The sequence below is a fragment of the Gracilinanus agilis genome, chromosome 3, assembly GCF_016433145.1.
Source record: "Gracilinanus agilis isolate LMUSP501 chromosome 3, AgileGrace, whole genome shotgun sequence".
NCBI lineage: Eukaryota > Metazoa > Chordata > Mammalia > Didelphimorphia > Didelphidae > Gracilinanus > Gracilinanus agilis.
In genome coordinates this window covers 154033921-154060373 of record NC_058132.1, presented here as the reverse complement: position 1 = coordinate 154060373, position 26453 = coordinate 154033921, and the positions used below count along the sequence as shown (strand labels likewise).

The 26453-nt window shown below is 36.6% G+C and overlaps 1 protein-coding gene across 3 annotated transcripts in view; it reads right to left on the bottom strand.

Annotated features, from left to right (window-relative positions):
* OPCML (opioid binding protein/cell adhesion molecule like) overlaps positions 1-26453 on the bottom strand; it is a 748742-nt gene that overhangs the window by 137128 nt on the left and 585161 nt on the right. For all 3 annotated transcript variants that reach the window (XM_044666154.1, XM_044666155.1, XM_044666156.1), the window contains exon 3: positions 914-1039. In XM_044666154.1, coding sequence (XP_044522089.1) covers positions 914-1039 — 126 coding nt within the window. The remainder of the gene's footprint in view (positions 1-913; positions 1040-26453) is intronic.

The window sequence follows — 26453 nt, the reverse complement described above, 5'->3', positions numbered from 1 at the left end:
GTTAGTGTAGCTGTGCCTGTCTGTCTGTCTGTCTGTGTCTACCTGCCTGCCTCCCTGTCTGTCTCTCTTAGTAACCAGTTTGCCTACTTGTTGCCATTTATGTTATTTGCATTCTCTAGTGCATAAAAGGGGGCTTGGTTTCCATTCTAATTGCTGGAATTAATCACACAGTCTAATTACAGCATAAAAAATATCAAATGGCCTTGGGCCCTTTTTTCTTTAATTCCCTGCTGATCTTGATAAGAAGTTAGATTTCCAAGGGGCAATGGGGATATGTCCTCAAGCTGGCTGGCTCCCCCTGCTACTTGGAAGCAGTCCTGACAAATCTTCCATTGCCAGCTCCTGGGTACACATTCCAGGTAGGAACAGATGTACTTGCCCATCACAGCCTCCCCAGCCCTCTAGAGATAAAACACTTGTCATTTCCAGCTTGTAGCAGAGATGACTCCAGGTAAACGGTCAGATTATTGAAGATCACAGATCCTTCTCCCTCTGGGTAAACAGAAACTCTAAAGCATATGGCCAAGCAGTTTCATCTGACCCTCAATAGTCATTCTTATCATCCAGAAGCTTTCATCTAAAGATCCCAAATCACCATTTCTCACAACTACCTGGAGAAAATGCTTCTTTCCCATGAGAAGAATTGCTAGAGCATCTGCACACCTTTGCAGTTATGGAAGGCAAAAGGGGCTCATGGAACCCCAGTTTCACTTAGCAGAAAAAGAAAGAGAAGAGTTGGCTTTTTGAATCTCCTCATAATTCCACATGTTACTTATTGTTTGTTAAATATTTGATGCTATAATCCTTAATTGCCATTTTACCTAAAATGTGGACCTATAATATGTACATATGCTGGGAGACGCAGATGATCCCTCAATATCTTCCTCTCCTATCTCAGGGTCGAGTACCTTACCTTTCACTGACAGGTGTCTCCATGTCACAGTAGGCTCTGGTCTCCCAATAGCAAGACACAGGAGGGTCACACTACTTCCCTCATTCACAGTGATGTCTGAAGAGATGTTCATAATCTGGGGAGGAACTGAAAAAAAAGAAAGAGTGAGCAAATGTTCCTGTAATGGCCCTTCACATCATAAAAGAGGAATAAGCATCCAAAAAATTTCAAAGAAGATTTTAAAAATTATGCACCACGAGCTGGGTCTAAAATTGATAGAGATGGGTCAGATTGTCTTGAATTACATTTGGGAAATTGCAAAGTGCCTTCAATGATCCCATAATGATGCCCTTGCAAAAGTCCCTCTTTAACATAAGTATTGTCCCAGTGTTTCTATAGAGATGTAAATCCTAGAACACTATGATCTCACAACAATTAAAAGTGCCACTAACTAGAGGAAAATGGGAGAGAGGAATATGTATGTGTGTGTGTGTGTGTGTGTGTGTGTGTATTGGAAGAAACAGCATATAGCATGTGGCCAATGGCCACTTGAAGGCATAAAGAATATTACTAACATCTATCTTCAGAAGAGGGAAACAGACTGATTAAATAGTGAGGAGGATGAATAGTTGAAGTATATTGGTACCCCACTAATACTAAAAAAACAAAAGGAAAGCCTCAAATTATGTTGATCAGACACTTTATGGAGATTTTACAGTAAAACATAGATAAGAAGCACAAATGATGAGAAGGTGTAGATGAGTTTCAGTCACTGTTTTCAAAAGTACCAAGTGAAGTATTTTTATTGTGACTATTAATTCTCCAGTATAATATACTATGCCAAGAATATGAATTCAGTGAACATTTACTTATACCATGTTTCACTTCACACAAATCTCCATTTTGATTTATTTAAAAATATAAAGGAAATTTAACATGCAATCCTTGCCCTCAAGAAGCTTACCATTTTAAATGAGCACAAAGCAAAATACATGGAAAACATTTCCAAAGATGTATATGTGTGTGTGTGTGTGTATATATATATATATACACACACATACACATACACATACACATACACACATGCATATGTATATGAATATGCAGCCTCACTGTTGAGGATCTTCTCTTCCTGAAAAGCACCAGACCCAGCTGGAAACCACTGCAGTGTCCCTTGTTCCTCATGCTTCAGATTCTCTTGTCAACTCCCCTCTACCATCTCCCTTAGTCTCTACTTCTCAACTTGCTTCACTGCTAAATAGGGGCAAAGTGGAAGACAGGCATCATCGTGTAGTGGACAGAGTTTTGGGACTTAGTGACAATAAAAGCCGAGATCAAATCCTACTTCAGAAAGTGATTAGTTTCTGTATCACCTTAGGTAAGTCATTTAAATTCTCTGGGACTCATTTCATCTTCTGTAAAATCATGTTGGACTAGATGGTCTCTGAGGTCTCTTCTAGTTCTGACTGACCTCAAAGGAGAAATTAGGGAAAAGGCGAGTAACGTCCCCCTCCCCACCAACCTCTAGCCATGACTCCTCCTTTACTGCTCTCCATTTCTTTAACAATATTCTTTATATCTTCTTCACATTCCCCATTTCTGTCTCAGCTCTCTGTCCTTGCTTCCAATAATTTACGTTTTGGTTCTCACTATAGATTTCTCTACCCCTGCTTCTCAATTTTTATCACTCAGATGCTGGCAACTTCTCTTACAGGGCCACAATCAGTGTGTATGAGGGGAACAGTCCCAATTCCACTGTCTGATAGTTGATAGAGATGGAAGGTGTGTGTGTGTGTGTGTGTGTGTGTGTGTGTGTGTGTGTGTGTGTGTGTGTGTGAAGCATTGCTTCTGGGAAGAGTGATATGTAATAGTGAGAGATACATGCCAGTTTGAGATTCTGAACCCATTTTTCCAAATAGAAACAATATTATAAACAGTGGATAGGTATCAGGTAAATTATGATTTAAAGAGTTTTCCTGACTAATCTCAGAGCAGAATTCATTTCAACAAATATTTATTGAGCATCTTTTTGGCAGAGCACTTTTCTAGCTAGTGGAGGAGATAGATACATAGAACTCTTTCCCTCATGGTTCTCATCATTTAAATAGGAAGCATGTAGAGATGACTGTAATACAAAAATCACACAAAAGAACATAAGAGAGTTGGAAGCTGCACAATGCATTGGAAAGAACCATGAACTTGACAGCTTAAGACCTGAGTTTGAATCTAAGTCATGATTCTTATTATCTCTGTGATCTTGTATAAGTTACTTGATATTGCTAGGTCTTAGTTTTCTCATCTGTATAATGAGAGGATTGAACTTGACCTCTGATTCTATGACCCTTTGCAAAAGAGAGGGCTACATTTAATTCAATGGTGTCATTTCCAGGTTAGGGAGTGTGGATCCTAGAAGTTCCCTGGAGGAGGCATTTGTATTGGGATTTAAATGATAGAAGAGAATTCAACAAGTGAAGTGTGTGTGTGTGTGTGTGTGTGTGTGTGTGTGTGTGTGTGTGTGTGTGTAGAGGCATTCCAGTAATATGGAACTGCATGAGCAAAGGCATGAAGGTGGTAAAATGTGTAGAATGGTTGTATGAGGGGGAGGGACACTAGTTTAACTGGTGTATCAAGTGAGTTAAGGAGAGCTGTGTAAAAAAAAAAAAAAGATTTGGTCCCATGACAACCCTGATTCCTTAATTTTTTTTTTAAAAAAAAGGATGCGACTGGCACCTCATTCCAAAAGAGAATACTGTCTTGGCATGGGAACTATGTAAGCAAAATCATTCTGCAGGCGCTTAACATTTCCCTCTTTGGTGCTTCTGCCCTTCCAAACTTTCTCAACTCCTCTGGTTTACAGAACCAGTGCCTCAGATCCTGTCTTACTGCTCCCATTTCATCTGTCAGATTTACAAGTCTAATGCACTTAAAACTTGAGGAGATGCTGTTAAGCAACTCAGTTGCAGAATTTATGTAGTTTTTCTCTATTGAATCAGTATCCAATTCAACCCAACCCTCCCTTCTGCCCCCACCTACCCTCAGTAGCAGAGTTATCCTTTCTTGTTTATTGCCCTCAAATACCTGGCAGGTAGATGTGTGCCCTACCCTCCTTAGGGTCATGAGATTGGACACATTCCCAGATCCTTGAGGGTCTTGAAAACCAGATAAAATCACAGGAACTTTGCTCAAAAAACAATAGGAAATCATTGAAGGTTTTGACCAGAGGAGTGACATAGCTTGAGGTATGCATAAAGAAAAGTCCAGCAGCAGAATGAAGGATGGTTTTCAGGGAGGAGGGAGTAGATGAGGGAGAAGACGACATTGTTAGAAGGCTCTTGCAATAGTTGTGTGTGTGTGTGTGTGTGTGTGTGTGTGTGTGTGTGTGTGCGCGCGCACGCACATGCACGCAGAGGAAGGACCTGGGCAAGGAGGTTATTGAGTGACTGTCCTAGCATAGTGGCAGGGGGAATAGAAGAGGAAATATATTTGAGAGATATTATAGAGATAGAATCAATAGGACTTGGCATATGATTTGATATGACAGGCAAAGGAGAGAGAAGAGATAGCACCAAAGCTTTTAATAAGGGAGAGTTGATAAACGACAGTACCACAAACAGAAGAATGAAGCCATAGGAAGGAGGTTTAGGAAGAGAAGCCATGGACTCAGTTTTTCAAAGAAGCCACTTGGAACACATTTTTTAGAATACAACTTATTTATATGATGAAAGTTGCCTGTGTTAGTAATTAAAAATTAATGAGATAGAAACTATATCCCTAAATGATGACTAGTTCAGAATTATTGGAGACATGTAGGGAAGCCTCATGAGGATCAGTGTGAAGGTTGAGTCAGGACTAGCCTTTCTCTTTTTTAGGTCCTATTGATATTATGCCAATATAATGCAAGGAGCTGGCTTACAGTATCAGAATGAGGGGCTCCTGTTAATCATTTGATAGGAAGTCAGTCAAATAGTAACATTTGTTAAATGCCTGGTGTGTGCTTGGCACTGTGCTAAATGCTAAGGATACCAAAAAAAAAAAAAAAAAAAAAGGGAAAAGGTGGTTTTTGTTCTCAAGGAACTTACAGTCTAATAGAAGTGACAACTGCATAAACAACTATGTACAAACAAAATTACATGAAGGGTTAATTGGAAATAATCAAGAGAGAAAAGCGATTAGAATTAAGGAGACTAGGAAGAGTTTCTTATAGGAGGTAAGGCTTTAGTTGAGACTTGAAGGAAGTCTGAGAATACAGGGATGGGGGATAGCTGCTGAAAATGTTCTTTTTTAGGAGATAAAAGTTTATTGTTCTTAGGGATAGAAAGGAGGCCAATATCACTTGATCAGATCAAGAGAAGGAAGAAAGTATAGGAGTATTAGAAAGGTGGGTGGGATGTAGACGAAACAGATCATGAAAGGCTTTGAATGACAAATAGAAGGTTTTTTATTTGAATTTGGAGTTGAGAGGAGGCCATTGGAGTTTATTGAGTGGGGGGAATAGCATGATTAGACCTGTAATATTTAAGAATATTCCTTTGACAGCTGAATGGTGTAGAGAGTAGGTTGGGGAGATAATTGATGCAGGCAGATCCACAGTAAGCTATTGCAGTGGTCCAAGTGTGAGATGATGAGGGCATGTACCAGAGTGGTGGCAGTGTTAAGAGTTAGTAAGAAAGAGGTAAGTATGAGAAATGAGATGGTATGAAAATAAAGTTGATAGGCAATGGAAATAGATTAGATATGGGTAATGGTCTGAGAGAGAAAGAGCCAGACAGATGGAGACAGAGATAGGAATAGAAGTGGAACAAGCCTAGGCTCCTGGGGGAATCGTGATTCCCTCAACAGTAATAGGGAAGTTAGAAAGAGTGCTGGATTTGGGGCATAATAAGGAGTTCGTTTTTATGAAACATCTGAATTGAATTGATTAATAAGTAAATGGAGATGAGAGATTGGAGGTAAAAATATGGCTAGATAAATAGATGTAAGAATTATTAACACAGAAATAATTATTGAATTCTTGGGGAAAGAAAGAAAAAAGAGAGAAAAAGAAAGAAAGAAAGAAAGAAAGAAAGAAAGAAAGAAAGAAAGAAAGAAAGAAAGAAAGAAAGAAAGAAAGAAAGAAAGAAAGAAAGAAAGAAAAGCAAAAATATAGATGAGTTCCCAGGAAGGACAAGGAAGTATAACCAAGCCTATGAATTAGGAAAAGACAAGGTCAGATAAAAAAAGTCATCAGTAACACACAATAAATGAAAGAATCAAAATGAAAGTCATCTCCTGCCTCACTCTGCCTTCTCATGCACCCTCTTCCCCATTATGCCTTGATATTGTTCACCAAAGTTATTGTCTGTTGGGCACCTAACACAACACAGCCTGGAATGGTCTCAAAGAAGCCCTGACTAGTGAACACTGAACCCTGAAACAAGGGCTTTGTGAAACAATCGGCCCCATTTTCTGGCCCTTGTATCTTTGTAAAGCACTGGGAACTTAAGACTTGCTGTATTAGAAGAGAACAATGGCCCCTTGAGTCCCACTTCCTNAAGGAAGGAAGGAAGGAAGAAGAAAGAGAAACAAAAAAAGAAAAAGAAAGAAGGAAGGAAGGAAGAAGAAAGAGAAACAAAAAAAGAAAAAGAAAGAAGGAAGAAGAAAGAGAAACAAAAAAAGAGAAAGAAAGGAAGGAAGGGAGGAAAGAAAAGGAAGAAAAAAAAGATAAAGGGAGGGAGGGAAAAAGAAAGAAAGATGAAGGAAGAGAAGAAGAAGAAGAAGTAAAAAGAAGAAAAGGAAGAACAACAACAACAACAACTGATGTGGAGCTTTGTGGGATATCCATGGGAACACAAGGAAGAGAGGAGGATAAGAAGCATTTATATAGTGCCTACTAACCAGGAACTTCGGAAAATGTGTTTTAACAAGTATCTTTTTAGAGTTATTATCTCATTCGATCCCCACTTGGTAGGTACAATTCTTATCCTCATTTTACAGCTGAAAAACCTGAGGCAAATAAAGGTTAAGTGACTTGCCCAGGGTCACATAACTACTAATTTTCTGGGGCAGGCTTTGAACGTAATCATTTTTTACTTCAGACCCAGCACATGCCCCATTCATGTTTAATAGGTATGACCTGGATGAAGATCTTGCAAAGAAGATTGAAAAGAGACAGGTAAGAAAAGAACCAGGAGAAAGCAGTCACGAAAATGTAGAGGAGAACATCAAGGAGAAGAGGGTTATTTACAATGTTACATGCTACGAGAGGTCAAACAGGATAAGGATGGAGAAAAAGCCATTAGATTTGGCAGTTAAGAGATTGCTAAAAATTTGAAGAGAATAGTTTGGGTTGCATGATGATTTGGCAACAAGACTAGAAAAGAGAGAGTGATAAAAAAAAGAAAGGTATTTCTTATGGATGATCGTCTCAGTTTACCTACAAAAAGGAGGAGAACAAAAGACGTTTTCAACTGATATTTTTTGACAGATAGGGAAAACATCCAGATAAAACTGTAAAAATAGTTTTTTTGTTTGTTTTTTGTGAAACTGACATCTCTCAAAAGCCTGGATGACTTTATAAATTGTGAATTATCTGCATTTGGGGGAAGGAGTTTCTATACTGGATGTTTTTAACAGATAAACTCAACAGTCCACATCTTTGTTCATCACCACTGCACCCCACCTCTCCTCCTCCTCACCCCCAATTGAGGTCTACAGCAACGATATTGAAAAAAAGACAGTAGAAAGTTATACATTAATTCACCAAAATTACATAGTAGAGGGCTGAAAATGTTATTTAGAGCCTGTGATGTCTTTATTCCAACCAATAGAACAAGGATAATAAAATGAACTTGACATTTTAACACAAGGAAGTAAACATAACCTCATAAATAGGATTAAGACTTGGAGACTTATGACAGAGAAAACTAATTTTAAGGGTGGACCTATTATAACATGGCATCTAAAGCATTGTTGATAATTGCATGGACAGCTTTTTGTACATAGGGACATGGTGACCTGGACAATGAATCAGGTTAGTACCACTTTTTAAATACTAATTATGCTTATTCCAGTTCCATATTAGCCAAGAGCAAGCTAATTTTCCTCCTTTTATTTCACTCTTTTCTCTTTTAAGTGTAAGAACACCATGAATGATCTGTGATTTTTTACAAAGTCTAGTATTTTAGACTGACTTTTGATGTCTTAAAGTCAGAAGAGCATTGCAATATGTATTCTTGATCAGAGGAAAGAAGGGTAAATGGACATACAAACTGATTGTATTAACTGGAGATTCTCATCATGAGAGGACTTAGAAGGTACAACACAGCTGTCATTTAGCATTTGAGGGCCCATCAGAAAGAATAATTATGATAATATTTTTTTAAGATCTATGGTTTCTTCTCTATGCAGAAGTCCTACAGTGGAAGCTCCCTCCATAAATGTAGATTGTCAACTGATTTATAATTTAAAGATTTGAACAGGGACACTGAGAAGCAAAAAAGACTTTGGCATGGTCCCAGGGTTATTATAGGTCTCAAGTGAGGGTGGAATCCAGAACTTCCTGACTCAGAAGTTGTTTTTTATTTTGTTGTTGTTGTTGCATCAGAGACCTCAGTGGTCATCCACTGTTCTCTTGGCTTTTCCTGCTGAGGTTAAACAGAGTGAGCCTAGTCCCTCTGTATGACTGACATACCTCTAAGTACTGAGAGAGAGCTATCATGACCCCTCTGAGTTTTCTCTATTCTAAATTAAATAGACCCACTTCTATCTACTACACCATTCGTATCTTTAAATCTCATAGACTCAAGACCCTTCGTTGTCCTGTTTGCCCTCCTCTCAACACTCTCCAGTTTATCAATGTCCTTCTTAACTCATGGTGTGCAGAACTGAACACAATATGCTAGATAAGGTCTGATGAAAGTGGAACACAGTGGGAAGCTATGACCCTCTTAAAGTAGGCTGAGATTGAATTAGTTTTATTGCCTGGAACACTTTATTACTGATTCATATAGACTCCAAGGCTAACTCTCTATGTCACATCTGTAAAGTGCTTTACAATTAAAAAAAAAGATTTTATATGGTTCCAGTGTCAAGAGCTAAGGCCAATGGGTAAAATTCATTAAAGAATAGGGTTAGTTTGAATAAAGGAGAACTTCCTATCAGAAGCATGTGAAAATGAAATAATCTTTCTCTTTTGATACTGTCCCCTCCACCACTGAAAATGTGTAGAACTCAATGATCATGCATTTTGTTTAGTCATTTTGTCAGTTCTTTATGATCTCATTTGGGACATTCTTGGCAAAGAAATGGAAGTGGTTTGCCATTTCCCATTCTGATTCATTTTGCAGAGGAGGAAACTGAGGCAAACAGACTTAAGTGTCTTCCTCACGGTCACCCAGCTAGTAAGTACAATATTTGAAGTCAAGAAGAGGAGTCATTCTAACTCCAGGCCTGGAGCTCAGTCCACTATATCACATCACACCCTGTGTATTTTAGCAATGTTATAGTAGAGACTCATGAATCTGATAGTGGATAGATTAGGTGAATTCTAAAATCTCTTAAAAATCTAAAATTAAAGATCTAATAGTAGAGTAGCATTGTCTGCTCAAAGGATGTATACCTGTGTAGATAGAAATCAGTGACAAAAGAGAATGAAATAGTATGGAGAACATCTGGCTAGGAATAAAAGGAGAGATAAGCAAAGGATATCATTAAGGGAAGAGACAACAAAAAGCTCAATCATATGCAGGATATCGATGATGTCTTCCTAACAGAAATCATAACATGGACAAAGAGCTAATACTGATTCTCACAACTGATAAAGTCTCATTATATTAAAAGTGGAGTGCCTGATAAATTCTAGAACTTACTCATTTCAATTTCATAAGTTAAAATGTTGGAGGAAAAAAGGAGCAACACTGTCTTACATACAATATTAATCCATAACCTTTGTTTAAAATTAATCACTCCTTCTTTAAATCTCTCAGGCTGAATGTATTCTCTCCTAGCTACTTAACTATTTTACTAAATTCAATTGAGCAAGTATTGTCTTTATTTTTCTTAATGTCATTTGTTTGGAAATAATACTTAGAGCTAGGGAAATCTGAATTCAAATCCTGATTCAGACATGTTCTAGCTGTGTGACCCAGATCTATTCACTTATCATGTATCAGCCTCAGTTACCTCAACTACAAAGATGGGAAAAATTTTAGCATTTATAACAGAGCTGTTATGATCAAATGAGATAACATAAAAACATTTGAAAACTGAAACATTGTAGTTATTGTTCAGTCATTATTCGGTCATGGATGACTCTTCATGAACCATTTGCAGTTTTCTTGGCAAACATACTGATAAGCACTGGAATGGTTTCTTATTTCCTTCTCAAGCTCATTTTGCAAATGAGGAACTAATGCAAAAAGCATTAGGTGACTTGTTGGGGTCTCACAGTAAATGTTTGAGGCCATATTTGAACTCATTAAAATGAGGCTTTCTGACTCTAGTTACCAATAAAGAAATAAAGAATGAATTAAAAAAAACAAATTAATTAATCAATCAGTTAATCAATTAATAACTGTTCTATTATATTTTGCCTTAGAAAATTAAAAGATGCATATAAATTATGACTAATTATGATTAAAAGCATTTCTTAGAGAAGTTCAACTTATACAAATGAGTTCAAACTTAGCTAGCCTAGAATATCTAGTTGGCTCTAGATGCCAAACCATATTTGACCTTCACCTCTTATAAAACTATATTCCTAGGGCATTTTATCATCTGCCTATATTCGCTTCTCTCTTTCTTCTCATTTGGACCATCATTCTCAATATACAACATTCAGAATCTATGACCCCTGTCCATGGGGGAGGTTAATTCCTTATCTTCAGAACTCTTTCTGGGGATCCTGCTGCTCTGATTGGTGAATGAGTGGCCATAGACTTACTTAGCCAGTTATATCTATTTGATTTACATATCCTATTCCTACCATCTACTCAGACCATGTTGCTATTTGCCTATTTGCCCTTCCCTCTGGTTACTTAAAGCCCTTTCTCTGGGAACAGTTATCAAAGTAAAAATATTATTGCTTCTGAAAATGACTGGATCAACTCACCAACTCTGGCACTCTTCAGGTAAGCATTACCTTTCCTAGCCACCATTTCCACATGTGTAAGAATGCAATCTTCTTGGAGGAAAGACTATATTAATTTGTGCTTCATAGAGGGCCTAGCATATATTAATTGCTTTAAAATTATTTTCAATTCATTTATAAATGTGCATTAAATAAGTAATTCAAAGAGCTTATAAACTGCTTAAGCCAATAGTGATCTTCTCACCAAGTGAAAAGATATGGCAGCCAAGGGCAGCCTTAGCAGAATACACATTTATTTGAAAGCCGTTACAAAGGAGAATGACAAAAGATTATATTGAGTTGCCAAGTCTTGTTGATTCTACCTCCATGACATCCCTTGCATCTGTTCCCTTCTCTTCACTAACACAGTTGTCCGCCTTGTTCAGTTCACATTTGTTGCCTGGACTACTACAGTGGTCTCTTAAATCATTCACTTTCTTTCCACCTCTACCCTCTACAATCTAATCCTCACACAGTTACAAATTGATATTCCTAAATACCAAGCCTGACCTAGTCAACTAACCTACCAAAGAAGTTTCAATGACTCTTTTATTGCCTGTCGGAGAAGCTACAAAACCCTGTGTTTATCATTTAGAGCCTATCATTGTTTGGTTCTAATGTACCTTTTCAGAATCATTCCCTTTTCCTCTGATTCACAGTCATATTGACCTATTTGTGGTACTCCTTAAATGACATTATTTTCCCACTTCTCTGTCTTTGACACTGACAATTCCCTAACCCTGGAATGCAATCTTTTCTCACTCAGAAGATCCTTTGTGTCTTTTAAGACTTGGCAAAATTTTTCCTGGATCCCCTGGTTGTTAATGCCATTCCCCCAGAATTAATTTGTGTTTGTGTCTTTCATGAAGATGGAGAAACATAATATAAAAGAAAATTTGGAAAACCATCTGGAATTGACCAAACACTGAGAAAAAATCTGTGTGGAAATGAGAGTTTTAAAAATACCAAGAGATTTATTTGTAAAATATTTCAAAAAGAAGAAAATCTAGAAGAATGAAATAGGTTACAGCTTGTATCATACCATCTCCTGACCCTACTACCAACTGTCTAAAAGCAAAAATAGGCAAAGTAAAATCTTGACTTTTCTTACTATCTGTGTGATACTGGTCAATCACTTAAACTCTTTGGCTTTAGTTTCATTAGTTGTGATATGAGAAGATCGAACCTAATCTATTGTTGCTTCCAGATCTAAATCTGTGATCCAAAAACATCAACCAACTATTAATTACATTCCTTCCCTTCTTACCTTTATAAAATATTCAAAAATGATCTATGACCACACCAAGTAAATATGCAATGAACATATGAAAAAGAACAGGTTGAGCTTTCACAAGTGATTATTCTATGATAGAATATATCTTTACTCACACAATTGATAGAAAAGAATAAAATTACAAAATCCCTGATTATTTATCTCATCAACATTTATGACTCTGCATTTAAAAAGTAGCTAAAATGAAATTTAGCTCTAAAGATTCTCCTTTAATGAAGTGTCTCATATGTACGTTACTAACATTATGATTCTGCGATAGATACAAACATAGATTTATTGTTCTGTGACTAATTGAGTATTAATATCAAGCCAATTATAAAAATGAGATGTATGCTTGCTAAAAGGAAAAGGCATTCTTTTGTCTAAGATATTCTGAGTCAAGTTCAAGTATATTATATATTTCCAATAGGTGGTGGAATTCTCCAGAAATACTGAGATTCTGAGGATGCAATACATAAAACACTATACAGTCTATTCAATGAGATTTATTGTCTCACAAAGCAGTGACTTAGCAATCCACATTAGAAAAATGGATTGGATGAAGATTGCCAATTGCACAGATCATGAAATGATGGGCAGCTTATCAAAGCTGAGCTACATGTATATCTTAACAGGGAAGGGAGCTAAAATGGACAATGAACTAAATCTCAAATTGAAAAAAAAGAAAGAATATTAACTCATATGTTAGAATTTTACCATATTTCTATGATTCCTTCTTTCTAATCCTACAGTTCATTAAAAAATAAATATCAATATTCCCCTGGTTATCCTATAAATCATGTATGATTACAAACAATTCAAAATAGTAGTTGACACAGAGACGTGTGATGAATATTGTCTATGATGATGCATGGAAGAAGTATCACAAAGATGCCATTAAAGGAATGTATCTTTGGGGAAAATTTTTGACCATTCATGTAGCAAGTGGGCAAGATAACAGATAGAGAAACTACATTTTCCTCTGGTGTCCAAAAGTGTTAAGGATCTGAAAGAAGATTTCAAATGCATTATGTAGACTATTTGGAGGGAATTCTGAAAAGATATGGAAAATAATGTAGATAACATAGATTAAAAAATAGATGTAAATAATGTAGAAAATGTAGATAGACTGCATTCTGCATTGGAATGTCCAAGAAATGAGATCCAATTTTTGAAGTTAAGATCAAATAGAAGCAAGAAAGGTGAAGCAGTTAGAAGAAAGCACTATAAATGAGTTCAGTTCTTCACTCTCATAAGAATCACAACTCAAGACAATGAGGGTACTGTTGGTTATGATTGTGCAGTTAACGTTTATAATCTTTGAGGAAGTGACATAAAACAGAAAAAGTAATAGAAGACTAGAGATGGGTAATTGGCATGTAAATTTCCAAAAAAAGGGGGGGGGAGGTAGAATTCAGAAACTGCATACTGGGAACAACAAAAATCTCATAACATCTAAGCAATGTCTTTTAGGAGGTAACACAAGTCCATACAGAGGAAAATATGATTGCCTAAACACATTTCCTTTTTTGACAGGATTATTAGACTAGTGAATCATGGGAATGTAGCTGGCATAGTTTACTTAGATTTCAGTGGGGGAAAAGGTTGTCAAAGTCTCTTTTGATATCATTGTGGATAAATTGTTTAAATGTTGCTCAGGTGTGTACTTATTTGAAAAATCATAACCAAAGAGACTAGATAAATGTTTCAATCTTAACCCAAAGGGAAAACTCTCGCACCATTCCACAGGGCAATGTTTTTGGACCAACCCTGTTCATCATTTTTATCAGTTATTTATTTGAACACATAAATAGTAGTCTTGTGATACATAGTTGGAAAGAATAGCTATTTTGTTATATAAAAGGTTCCAGATTAAAATATTTCTTAATAAATTGGGACAATGGACTCAAACTAAAAAAAATTAATAGGAGCATAAAGTGCTTAATTTAAGCAAAAACAAAACTAATTAGATGAGGATAGCATAATTTTTCTGACAAAATTTTATACAAAAAATGACAACACACAAACACAAATTAGACTATTTTTTAAAAAATAAAAGTTTGTCATAAATTCACAAAATAATATGTGATAAAATAGCTGATCTTAGATTGCATTCTTAGAAATATAGTCTCTAGAATGAGAGGAAGAGCCCTACTGCACTGATCAGATCATATGTAGAAAACTATGATTAGATCTGGATACTACATTTTAGAAGAATTACAATGTCCTACATTGTTCCTTTTAAAAGAATGGCAATGTGGTACCATAAAAAGAACACTTGACTCTTTGGAATGAAGTGATCTGGGCTCAAATCCTACCTCTAATGGATCCAATCATCCTGTTATTTCTTCCTTAAAAATGTCTTTCAGATTTATTTTTCCCTTTCCACTTTTCCTGAAATAGGTGGCCTCTACAATGCCTTTCAGTCCCAGATCTATGATCCTTTGATGGCTACTGAAAGGCTGAGAAATCATATCCAATGAGGAAACTTTGAAGGGAATGGCACTATTTAATCTTGGGGGTTGGGGAAGGCTTAGGCAGGACATGCTAGTTATCTTTAAGTTTTTGGAGTCCTATCATGTAGAAAATGAATTAATCTTATTCTGTGAAGCTTCAGAGAACTGAACTACAAACAAGGGGTGGCAGTTAAGGATTTTGGATCAATATAAGGAGGAAACTTCAAAAAAATTCATTGAACATGGAGCAGTGTACTTTGTGAGGCAGTGTTTTATGACTGATTTCAATTTAAAAAAAAAGTTTAAATGCCTACCATATACTAAATATTGTACAAGGCACTCACAAAGAGAGACAGACAGACAGACTGACAGACAGAGACAGACAGAGACAGAGGGAGAGAGAAAACTAAATAGCCCTTGCTCTCAAGGAGCTTATTTTAAAGTGAACAAAAGTTTTCAAGTGGAAGCTGGGTGATGATTTATTATATATATTGTAGAAGAAATTCTGGCTTTCAGAATTATAATGTTAAAGTTGAAAGGCATTTCACAGATTGTTTACTACAACCCCATAGAATCTCAGAATTTAAGAATAGGAAGGGACCTCAGTGGCTATCTGTTTAGACCAATGGTTCCTAAACTTTTTTGGCCTACTGCCCCCTTTCTAGAAAAAATATTACTTAGTCCCCTGGAAATTAATTTTTTAAAATTTTAATAACAATTAATAGGAAAGATAAATGCACCTGTGGCCATCACAGTCTCACTGGATCGCTGCAGCACCCACCAGGGGGCAGTGGTGCCCACTTTGGGAATCACTGGTTTAAAGCCATACACAAAAGGACACTATCAACCCTATAATATATCTAGCAAGCGATTCATCCAGGTTAAAGGCACCACTGCTGGATGCATCCCATTCTATGTTTGTACAGTGCTGATTATTAGAAATGTTTTTTTTTCCTGACATCAAATCTAAACCTACCTCTTCGTCTTCATATTAAAGATGAAGATGTTGGCCCAGAGCTGGAAACCATTTGCCTAAAGGTCATATTTAGCAGGTGAATAAACTAACCACCCTCACTCTAAGGTCCCAAGGTTTGTCATTACCTAGACTGCTTTACCCATATCCTAGTTTCTTCCCAACTCCAACCCATAATATTGAAGATGAGACTCCTACATTATAGAAATTCTTTATACAAATGTAACTTGCCAGAAGCAAAGACATCACTGACAAGAGGGACCCTGGGAGACTATTGGCCCTGGGGACACATGAGCATAGTACATTCTTTTCCCTTGCCTTACTTCTGGGTTGAGCCTTTCATGTCAGCTGTTAGTCTGAGGAAGAATGGAAGCAGAGGCTAAAGAAAAAGGACCATCCACACTCAGAGAATGAGTTTCTATTTAGGAAAAGTCCCTTTGGGCTTATTCGGCAAAGAAACTATTCCACCTCTAGCTCCAATCTGAAGTTTTTCTGCTTTGAAAAGACAGGAACTTTGGGCTCTCTCCAAGCCAGGCTTGCTCCTGAGGGGCAATGATCATACAATTTCAGCAATAATAACAGAGCATCTTTCCAAATATCACAAGTGTTCTTTGCCACAAATCTCATTTGTCAACCCGTTCAGCTCCAGCCCCAGTTCAGGGCATTAAATGTCCCCATTTTGAGGCTTCTCTGTTAGTTGAATTTCCATATTTCCTTATGAATTAGAAGCCACTTTGGGCAGCTAGGTGGCACACTGGATACAGTATTGGGCTTGGAGTTAGGCAGACTGATCTTCATGAGTTTGAATCTGGCCTCAGACAGTAGCTATGTGACCTTAAGCAAGTCACTTAACTCTATTTGCCTCAGTTTTCAGATCTATAAAAAGAGCTAGAAAAGAAAATTGCAAACTACTCTAGTATCTTTGCCAAGAAAATCCCAAATGGGTTGATGAAGAGTTGGCCACAACTGAGATGACTAAACAATTAGGTTCTTGAATTCTATTATCAGCAGAACCCAGATTATTAAAATTCCTACCAGGCTGGAAAGAAAGGCTTTTAAGGACAAGTTCAGTAATGGGTCAGTGATGGCATTATGCCTGTCTTAGCCCTGCTGACTTCAGAGAGACTCATAAATAGGCTGGCTACCATGGGATGGGTATTTTAGGACACAAAACACCTCTCATAGTGGTACATTGAGATGCATGGCAACTGTCCATAGAGATTTGCAGTGGGAATGTTGAAGCAAATATACCACCAAAAGCAGAAATCCTTAAAATAATAGTCTTATTCAGTCACTTTAGTTTTGTTCAACTCTTTGTGACTCCATTTGTTATTTTCTAGGCAAAGACACTAGAGTGGCTTGCCATTTCCTTCTCTATCTCATTTTGAGGAAAATGAGGAAATGAGGAAATGAGGCAAATAGCGACTTGTCCACGACTTATGTGACTTGTCTACAGGCACAAAGCTAGTAGTATCCGAGGCCAGATTCGAACTCAAGAGGATGAGTCTTCCTGACTCCAGGTCTGACACTCTATTCACTGTGTCACCTAACTGTCCAAAGTAATAAAGTAGGATGGATTATTAAAAGTCCCAGATGAAAATCTCACAGACTTGAGAAAGCTGCCAGTTTCTAAGTTAAATGGCCCAGTTTAAAATACTGATACCTTCCACTCAGGCTACATCTGTTTTTGCTAATGAGCTCTATGGAAAGTCATGTAGAGTTATTTTTAGCCCATGTGGGAGGCATTTTGATTTATGGACAAGAAGTCTGAGGTTCATAAGTTTAGAGCTATCAAGACCTAAGTACAATATCCTTATTTTATAGATAAGGAAAGTCAGGCTCAAGAAGGGTAGGTAACTTGCCAAATGTCACACACTGTTTAGAACTTATAGATTAGAAGGAAGAATGGTCTAGCAGAAAGATCATTGGATTTAAAGTAGGTAGAATTTGGATGAAATCCCTCTTACTACTTGTGTAACTTTGGGCACTTTAATTAACCTCCCTTGGCCTTATTTTCCTCTTCTATAAAAAGAGAGAATTGAAACATACAAATCTCTAAAATCAGATCTAGAACTCTGATCTTATAGCATAATTTCCAGTTACAATATTTACTGTTTGAGTGTCTACAGACAGTTGTCCTAACTTCTCTGAACCTCAGTTTCCCTATGTGCATCTATTGTTAATATTTATAGCACTACTTAAGTCAAAAGGTTGTTGTGAGGAATGCACTTTGGAAAGCACTCCATTGTTGTCAGTTGTTCTTATGGCCATAAAAATAAGAGATTGGCACAAGTTTTTTCCACATCTAAAATTGTATGTTTATGAAACATACCACTTAACTGAGAGATAATAGTCTTAGGAGACAGAATGAGATATATCACTTTTGGACAAGGTCAAAATAGAAATTATTTTATAAATTTTTACAAGGATTTTCTTTTTTTCTTTTCTTCCTTCCTTCCTTTTCAATAGTGGGAAAAGGGCAGATGAAGGGAGAAAAATATTTTATTCATAAAAATTCAATTTAAATTTAAAAATAGAATATAATTTCCTTGAGGGCAGGGATTTATTTATGTTCTGTTTTTCCATCCCCTCCAGTCCTCTGTATAGTGTCTGGTACATGAGAGGTTCTTGATAAATAATTGTTGAATTAAAAGGAAATAAAATATAATTCTATGATTATAACATTTGTACCTGTTCCTATCCTATAGCAGACTATGTTTTTTTTCTCCTCCTGAACTTCAGTTGCAGCCAAAATATTATCAAACCCAGAGAGCTCATTAGACCAATCATGTGGAAATGAATATCTCTGAGAACTGTTTTCTTTTTCATCTTATATAAGATGTCCAAATGCAAGAGCGAAGTAAGATGGTGGGAGGGAGGAAGGCCCCTTGGGTTTGGAGTTGCATTGATTTATTCTGTATTACCAAAAAGTGAAGCCTACAGGAGTTTCCAAACAGTGCTGTGAATTTGTGGTGAGAAAGAAATATTGGGGATGATCATTCTCACCCAACAGATGCTTTCTTAAGAACACAGTGCTGTCTGAAGTTTTACACTGTGGAGAATTTAGAGGCAGCTCTTTTCAAGGAGAAATCATAAGTAACAAGTCAAACATCTGAGCTCTCTAAGGAGAACCTACATTAGCAAGTAAATAAATAAAACCCATCTGATTTATAAATTGACCATATTTGAAATTATGTCTACATTAGAATTTTGCTCAATATTTCAATACACATATTTTAGCTAAATGTAGGTAGGGAAAAATAGTATCTTTTTCAATAGCATTGCAAAACCCTTCATCTTCCTATTTGTTTATTTATTTTAAAAAACATGCTAGATCTCTGTATTGATTTGAAGTAGGTAGAATTGAATGTCCTTAAAGCAGCAACTTTACTGTATCTTTTAAGATATACTTGGAATACCCACCCTCTTAGCTAAAGCAGATATTTCTATGATATCTTAAAGATTCTCTCTTTCACTTCTATGCCCCAGATCATAGCAAATTAGGTAACTAATGAAACATAGCCAGGCCAAAAGAAGACCATTCCGGATCATAATATTGAGATTTAGAAGAGAGCTTAGAGATCATTTCATTAGTCAGTCAGTCAGCAATCAATCATTAAACATTTATTAAATACCTACCATATGCCAGACACTGCTAAATTCTAGAGGATACAAAAAAAGGCAAAAGACTGTCTCTGCACTCAATAAATATACAATTTAATGGAGGAGACAATATGCAAACAAATGCATACAAAAAAGCTATCTAAAGGATAAATAGGAAATAATTCACAGAGGGAAAACACCAGAGTGAAAATTGGTTTGGGGAATATTTCATGTAAAAAGTCAGATTTTGTCTGGGACTGGAAGGAAGCTTAGAGAGGACAGTAGTCAGAGTGAAGGAAAAAGAGGGTTTCAGGCACGGTGGATAATCATGGTGGAGTGTCTGGTTCATGGAGCAGCTAGGAGGTTAGTGTTCCTGGATTTGAAGAGTACACTATGGGGAGTAAGGTGTATGAAGACTGGAAAGGTAGGAGGAGAGGGCTAAGTTATAAAGGGCTTTGAATGCCAAACAGAGCATTTTGTCTTTTCTTCTGAAGGCAAAAGGAGTACTGAAATTTATTGAGGAGGGAGGTGACATGATTTGACCTGCATTTTAGGAAAATCATTTTAGTAGCTGAATGGAGAATGGATTGGAGTGGCTAGAGACTTGAAGAAGACAAACCCTTTAGCAGGCTACTGCTATAGTGGAGGCATAAGGTGACATGGGCCTGTACAAAAGAGGTGGCAATGTCAGAGAAGGCAAGGGTTGTATTTGAAAGCTTTTGCAAAGATGAAATCAGTAGGCCTTGGCAACAGCAGCTCACCTGTGGGCAATAGAGTAAGGAATCCAGAGGACTACGAGGTTCTGAACTTGAGGGAATGTGAAGGTGGTGCCACCATTTTAGTTAACAGAGAGAGTAGGAGGTGAGGAGGATTTAGGAGGAAAGACAAAGAGTTCTGTTTTTGACATATTGAGTTTAAGATGTCTCCTGAACAGCCAATTTGAGATGTTTAAGAGGTTCTCATAGATGTGAGATTTGGAGTAAAGATAGAAATTGGGGCAGGAAAGGTAGATTTGAGAATCATCAGCATAGAGATGGTAATTATATTCATTGAAGCTGATGAAATTACTGAATTAAATTGGAGAGAGGGAGAAGTGAAAAGGACCCAGGAAAAAAACCCTGAGGTACATCTCTAGTTAGAGGACATGCTCAGGAGAAGGATCCAGCAAAGATAGGGAAGTAGTAGTCAGTTAGGAAGAGAGTTAGGAGAGAGTGGTATCCCAGAAACCCAGAGAGAAGAGAATATTAAGGAGGAGAGAGTGATCAACAGTATCAAAAGCTGCAGAGAGGTCAAGAAGAATGGGCACTGATGAAAGGCCATGGGATTTGGCAACTAAAAGATCATCAGTAACTTTGGAAAGAGCAGATTCAGGGGAATAAGGTAGAAGGCCAGGTTGTATGTGGTTAAGAAGAGAGTAAATGGAGGCCTCTTTTAGGGCCTTTGGGGGGTTTTAGCTACCCCAGGATAATGGTTGGCAAATATCAAGGATTCTAAATGAGGTTTTTTTAGGCTAGGGGATACATGGGTATGTTTTGTTGGCAGTAGGAAATAAGTTAGTATAGAGGGGGAGATTGAAAATAAGTGAATGAGAAGGAATGATAGAGAGGGCAATAGTTGAAAGGGACTAGACATATTATGAGATCACTTGAATAGAGGAATTACTTAGCCTTGGTAAAGAGTAAGACTACTTAATCATGTGAAGGAGAGTCAGAAAAAGGGCCTGAGTGATGAGATGAGAAAGAGGGAGTTCGTCACAAATGGCCTCAAATTTTTCACTGTAAAATATGAAGTGAGATTCTCAGTTGAGGGAGTTGGGGGAAGAGCAGCCATGGGAAGTATGAAGAGAAACGAAAGGATTTGGAGGTACACAAGGTAGAGTGATAAAGTACTAAGGAGGCAAAGATAGGAAAAGCAATTCCTGCCCTCAAGTTTATAATCTATGTGGGGGAGTGTGTGGCAAGGAGGGAAAGAGGGAAGGAGAAAGAGAGACAGAGAGAAAGAGAGAAAAAGAGACCATTAAAAATGTAAGAGACCAACAACTGGAGTGGGGAGAGAGGGAAAATCTTCCTTCAATAGGGAGGATTTTAACTTAGTCTTGAAGGAAGCCAAAGAAAATAATATACAGAGATGTATGTGAGGGAAAGCATCCCAGGCATTGGGGAACAAAAGTGGCTTAGGGTCAACCACGGTCTGAAATCAAGAACTACAGTGGAGACAAATTATATATTCTACCCCCAAGTTTTCAGGCATCCTTGCAAGAAGAAACAGCACCCACACACTATTAAGTCTCATCTCCAGGGGTCTCATGGCCTGGATGTCCTTCTAGACTTCTTTCTCCCATGACTGGAGTTATAAAACAACCTCCAGCTGGTATGGAGTATCTAGACAATTACTAACACAAGTGGTGCATTCTGGCCTAAGGTGACATAGGATCCATCTCTTCCTCTCACTTTTGCTCCCACCACTGAAATTGTCCCAGGTATTAGAATTCCTAGTTATGACTAAGTAAAAGATATTTGCAGAAAAGCAAATATGTTGCACAGTAAATAGAATGATAGGCCTGGAGTAAGGAAAACTTTCTCTTCCTGAGTTCAAATTTAACTTTAGGCACTTACTAGCTGGTAAGCCTGAGCAAGTCATTTAACCTCAATTGCCTCAGCTTACTACCTTTGTAAAATGAGCTAGAGAATGAAATGGGAAATAGCAAACAACTCCAGTATCTTTGCTAAGAAAACCCTAAATGGGAACATGAAGAGTCAGACATAACTAAAATTACTCAACCACAATATGGATATTTATCCTTAATTTCTTGGTATTTATCATTTGTCTAGTTAGTCTATCCTTAAAAAGAATGATAGGTTTATAGAGGGGTATATAGAGAGCTATATAAACACTGTTATTATACAGGTTAATGTTTAACAACTAGCTCTCCAGAAAAAAAATCAAATGTATGCATGACAATTTCAAATTCAATAACATCATTAACATTTTCTCCATTACTTTCTTTAATCTAAACAATCAACAAAACAATTCAAATCTTGATTTGTAGCAATTACTGATTTCTGTTGTAAATGTTCACACTGAAAATTTTACAATTAGTTCTTGCAAGCTAAATCAAAGTGGCTCTTGTACATCTTTGTATTCATATAACTCTCTTCTTAGAAGGGACTTGAGGCATTATCTGATCTAGTCTCTATTCAAAATAGGAATATCTCCCGTAACTTCCCCAACAAGGCATCATCAAGCCTCAGCCTGAAGACATCCAGGAATGCAAAATTCATCACATTTGGATTCAGCCCATTTCCTTTCTGGATAGTCCCAATTATTAGAAAGTAATTCCTTAAAATCTGGCCTCAGACACTTCCCAGCTGTGTGACCCTGGGCAAGTCACTTGACCCCTATTGCCCACCCTTACCACTCTTCCACCTAGGAGCCAATAAGCAGAAGTTAAGGGTTTAAAAATGTAAAAAGAAAAAAGAAAGTAATTCCTTAAACTGAGCCAAAAATAGTGTTTTTAGAAAGTTACTTTCATTGGCCCTGTTTTCAAGAAAATCCCATGGACAGTATGGTCTGTGGAGTCACAAAGAACTGAATATGAGTAACTGGCTAAAGAACAGTAAAAATGCTTTCTGGAGCAATATAGAAAAAATGCATATGGCTTGGTTTTTAGTCCCCTGACCATCCTGGACATATTACAGGTCATCATATGAATGGATATTTAATCATGACTCCCTTATCCTTTACAGTAGTGATGTTAAACACATCTAGAAATCAATTAGAAATTAAGATAACAAATGCATACCCAAGGATCTCTGGGGGTTGCATATTCACTTAGTTTTAAAATGTAGTATTATCAGTGTTTTATTTGTTTTATTACATAGTTCTAAAATATATTTTAATCAGGTTTGGGATTTAGTTGGGATTGTGAGCCACATGAGGGCCAACAGCAATGTATTTGATATTTCTACTGAAGAGTACTTATGCAACTGATTGAAGTAAGAAATTTACATTTATTCCTATTATATTGCATCTCACCAACTTAAGACCTTTATTCTAGACTGTCAATATTTTTAGAGCCTCATTTTTGTCATTCCATATGCTAACAGTCACTCCCAGCTTTGTGCTATCCAAAGATGTTATAATTATATGACAGATGTCATCATCTAAATCATTGGTACTTTTTTTAACTGAAGGACCCTTTATGCCCGAAGAATAAAGTTGAAGAGCATTCTATTAGACACTTCAGAGTGACAGTCAATTAATTAAGATTCTTTGGATTGATCAAATAAGTCTATATTTTTACCTTCTTATTAAAATTTGATCTATTGGTCAATAATAAATGATCTTTTCCATTTCAGCTTTTTGCTTACTTTTTTTCTGATCAAAATTGCTGTTGGAGTAGCTTTATATGGTATGCTAGTGTTTTCTGTACTTTGCCTATGGGAATCTTGAATCACTTTGTTCCTAGGTAGACCCTTCCTACTTTTCTAAATCTTACTTCTCACTTGCCATGATGACTGGTTTCTTTCAGAAGTTTTTTCTATTTACTCAATCTTAGATTAGTTCATACTGAATTATATCTATACTTTTTGCCTTTTAAATCCAATTTATTAAAAAATATATATTACAAAGCAAAAAACAACAACAACAACAACAAAAAAACACTACCACTTCCAAACTCTTCAGTTCCTTCCTTTCAAATTCTTAGTAACATTAGCTACCTGGTCATAAAGAGGTCCTATCTTTCTTGGGGCAAAGTTCACTTTCTTCCAATATATACTTCCCTCTTTCAAGAATACATATAAAACACTAGCATGTTAAAATCATAATCAGTATAAGGTTCTAGGAACATCAACGTTGTATTTCATTTAAACTATTTAAAACATCTGAAACATTTCATTTGCATGTTAATGCATAACCTCATTCCCAACTGTCTCTCAATCTGTGATCACTTTTACAGAAAGTTTCATGTCACAGACTTACCATGGAATTCTTCCCACTTTTTTTATTTCTTACCATAGTCCCAATTCCCTGTCCTCATTCTTTCTCCTGCCTGACTTCCTGTTCTTCCTAGGCTTCCATTTAGCAACAAGACCTATCTTTGCAGGTAAATTCTCTTGTTCCATATGTTTCCTGGCACAGGACCTCTTCCACAAAAGCTTTTCTATTCTATGTGCCATTCCATCAGAATTCTGATCTCAACTAGGGAGAAAAGATTTTTTGAGCTATGGAATCTTGGACTACCCTTAACTTTCTTTTTTTTCTTTTTGGTGTTTTTATTTATTTTTAAATTTAAATTTTTTAATTTAAAAATATTTTCCCATGTTTCCATGATTCATTTTCTTTCCTTCCCCTATTTTCTACCCCTTCCCAGAGCCAATAAACAATTCCACTGGGTTGTACAGATGTTGTCACTTATTACCTATTTCCATATTATTCATTTTTGCTATAGAGTGATTTCTTTATTTTATTTTTAAATTTTCATTTAGAATATTTTTCCATGGTTACATGATTCAAAATCCCTTTCTCCCACTCTCTCCTCTCCCCGCCCAAAGCCAACAAGCAGTTCCACTGGGTTATATATTATTGCTCAAAACATATTTCTAAGTTATTTATATTTTCAGTAGAATGATTCTTTAATATCCCTAATCACATCCTATCACACTATGTGATCGAGCATATGTTTTTTAATGCATTTCTGCTCCCAAAGTTCTTTCTCTGGATGTGGTTAGCATTCTCTCTCCTAAGTTCCTCTGGATTGTCCTGGATCATTGCATTACTGCTATTAGAGAAGTCCATTACATTCAATTGTGCCACAGTGTATCTGTCTCTGTGTGTAAGGTTCCCCTGGTTCTGCTGCTTTCATCTGCATCAATTTATGAACATCATTCCAGTTTACACAGAATTCTTCCATTTTTTATTCCTTTCAGCATAATAGTATTCCATCACCAACATATACCACAATTTATTTAGCCATTCCACAATTGATGGACACTCTCTCATTTTCCAATTTTGTGCCACCATAAAGAGCATGGTTATGAATACTTTTGTACAAGTCTTTTTCCTTATTATCTCTTTGAGGTACAAACCCAGCAGTGGTATGGCTAGGTCAAAGGGTAGGCAGTCTTTTAAAGCCTATAAAGCAATTTTTAAAGGACTAAACCTCCAATCACATACCCTCAACTTCCAACAAAAAGATGCATAGAAAATTTAAAAACAAGTATAGTATATCAGAATTAGCTTTTGGTCATGGCAGGAGTCAGAGGGGAAAAATCTAAATCTAATCACTATAAAACAGAAAAGAAAGAAGGAAAATGAATGCAATATCGATAATCACTTAATTTATTTCAATTCAGCAATCATTTATTACACATATCCTGTATGTCAGGTACTTTGGTCACTTAGTACAAATAGTGCATCAACGAAACCTGTAACATCCTTAACCCTCAAGTAACTTACATTCTACTGGAATGGGGGAAAGTGGAAGGCAATCTATATCTAAGCAAACACATGTAAAGTCTATATAAAATAGCACAAAGTAATCTTAAGGGAATAGTTCTCATCCCTGAGGGCATCAGGTTAATATCTCTTGGAAAGATGGCACCTGAGTTGGATTGTGAGAAACTGGTGATCATTCAAAAGAAAGGTAGTGGGAATGTATTCCAGATAAGGAAGAATAGTAGAGTAAAACTAAGTGGATTGATACAATTTTTTTGAGGTATAGTTAGTTGGAAGACTGTTTTTTTGTCATTATGGTTTTTTTAATTATAAAAAGGCATTTATAACAGGAAGCCTTGCCTTCTTGAGTTCAAATCTGGCCTTAAACACTTACTGGCTGTATTGTGTGACCCTGGACAAATAAGTTTACCCCTTTGCCTCAGTTTCTTCATTTGAAAAACAAGCTGGAGAAGGAAATGGCAAACCATTTCAGTACCTTTGCTAAGAAAATCCCAAATGATGTCATGAAGAGTTGAAAGCAATTAAAAAATGACTAAACAACAACAAAAATTATAATAAATGGAGATCTGGGAAGCATAACCTCTCGTGCTGGGAGCAGTCAACAAGAATATTGAGAAGGAACCCATTCACACAATCACATTCAAAACAAAACACATGAAAGTCATATTTTTTTTTACAATCTTAGGCAAGAC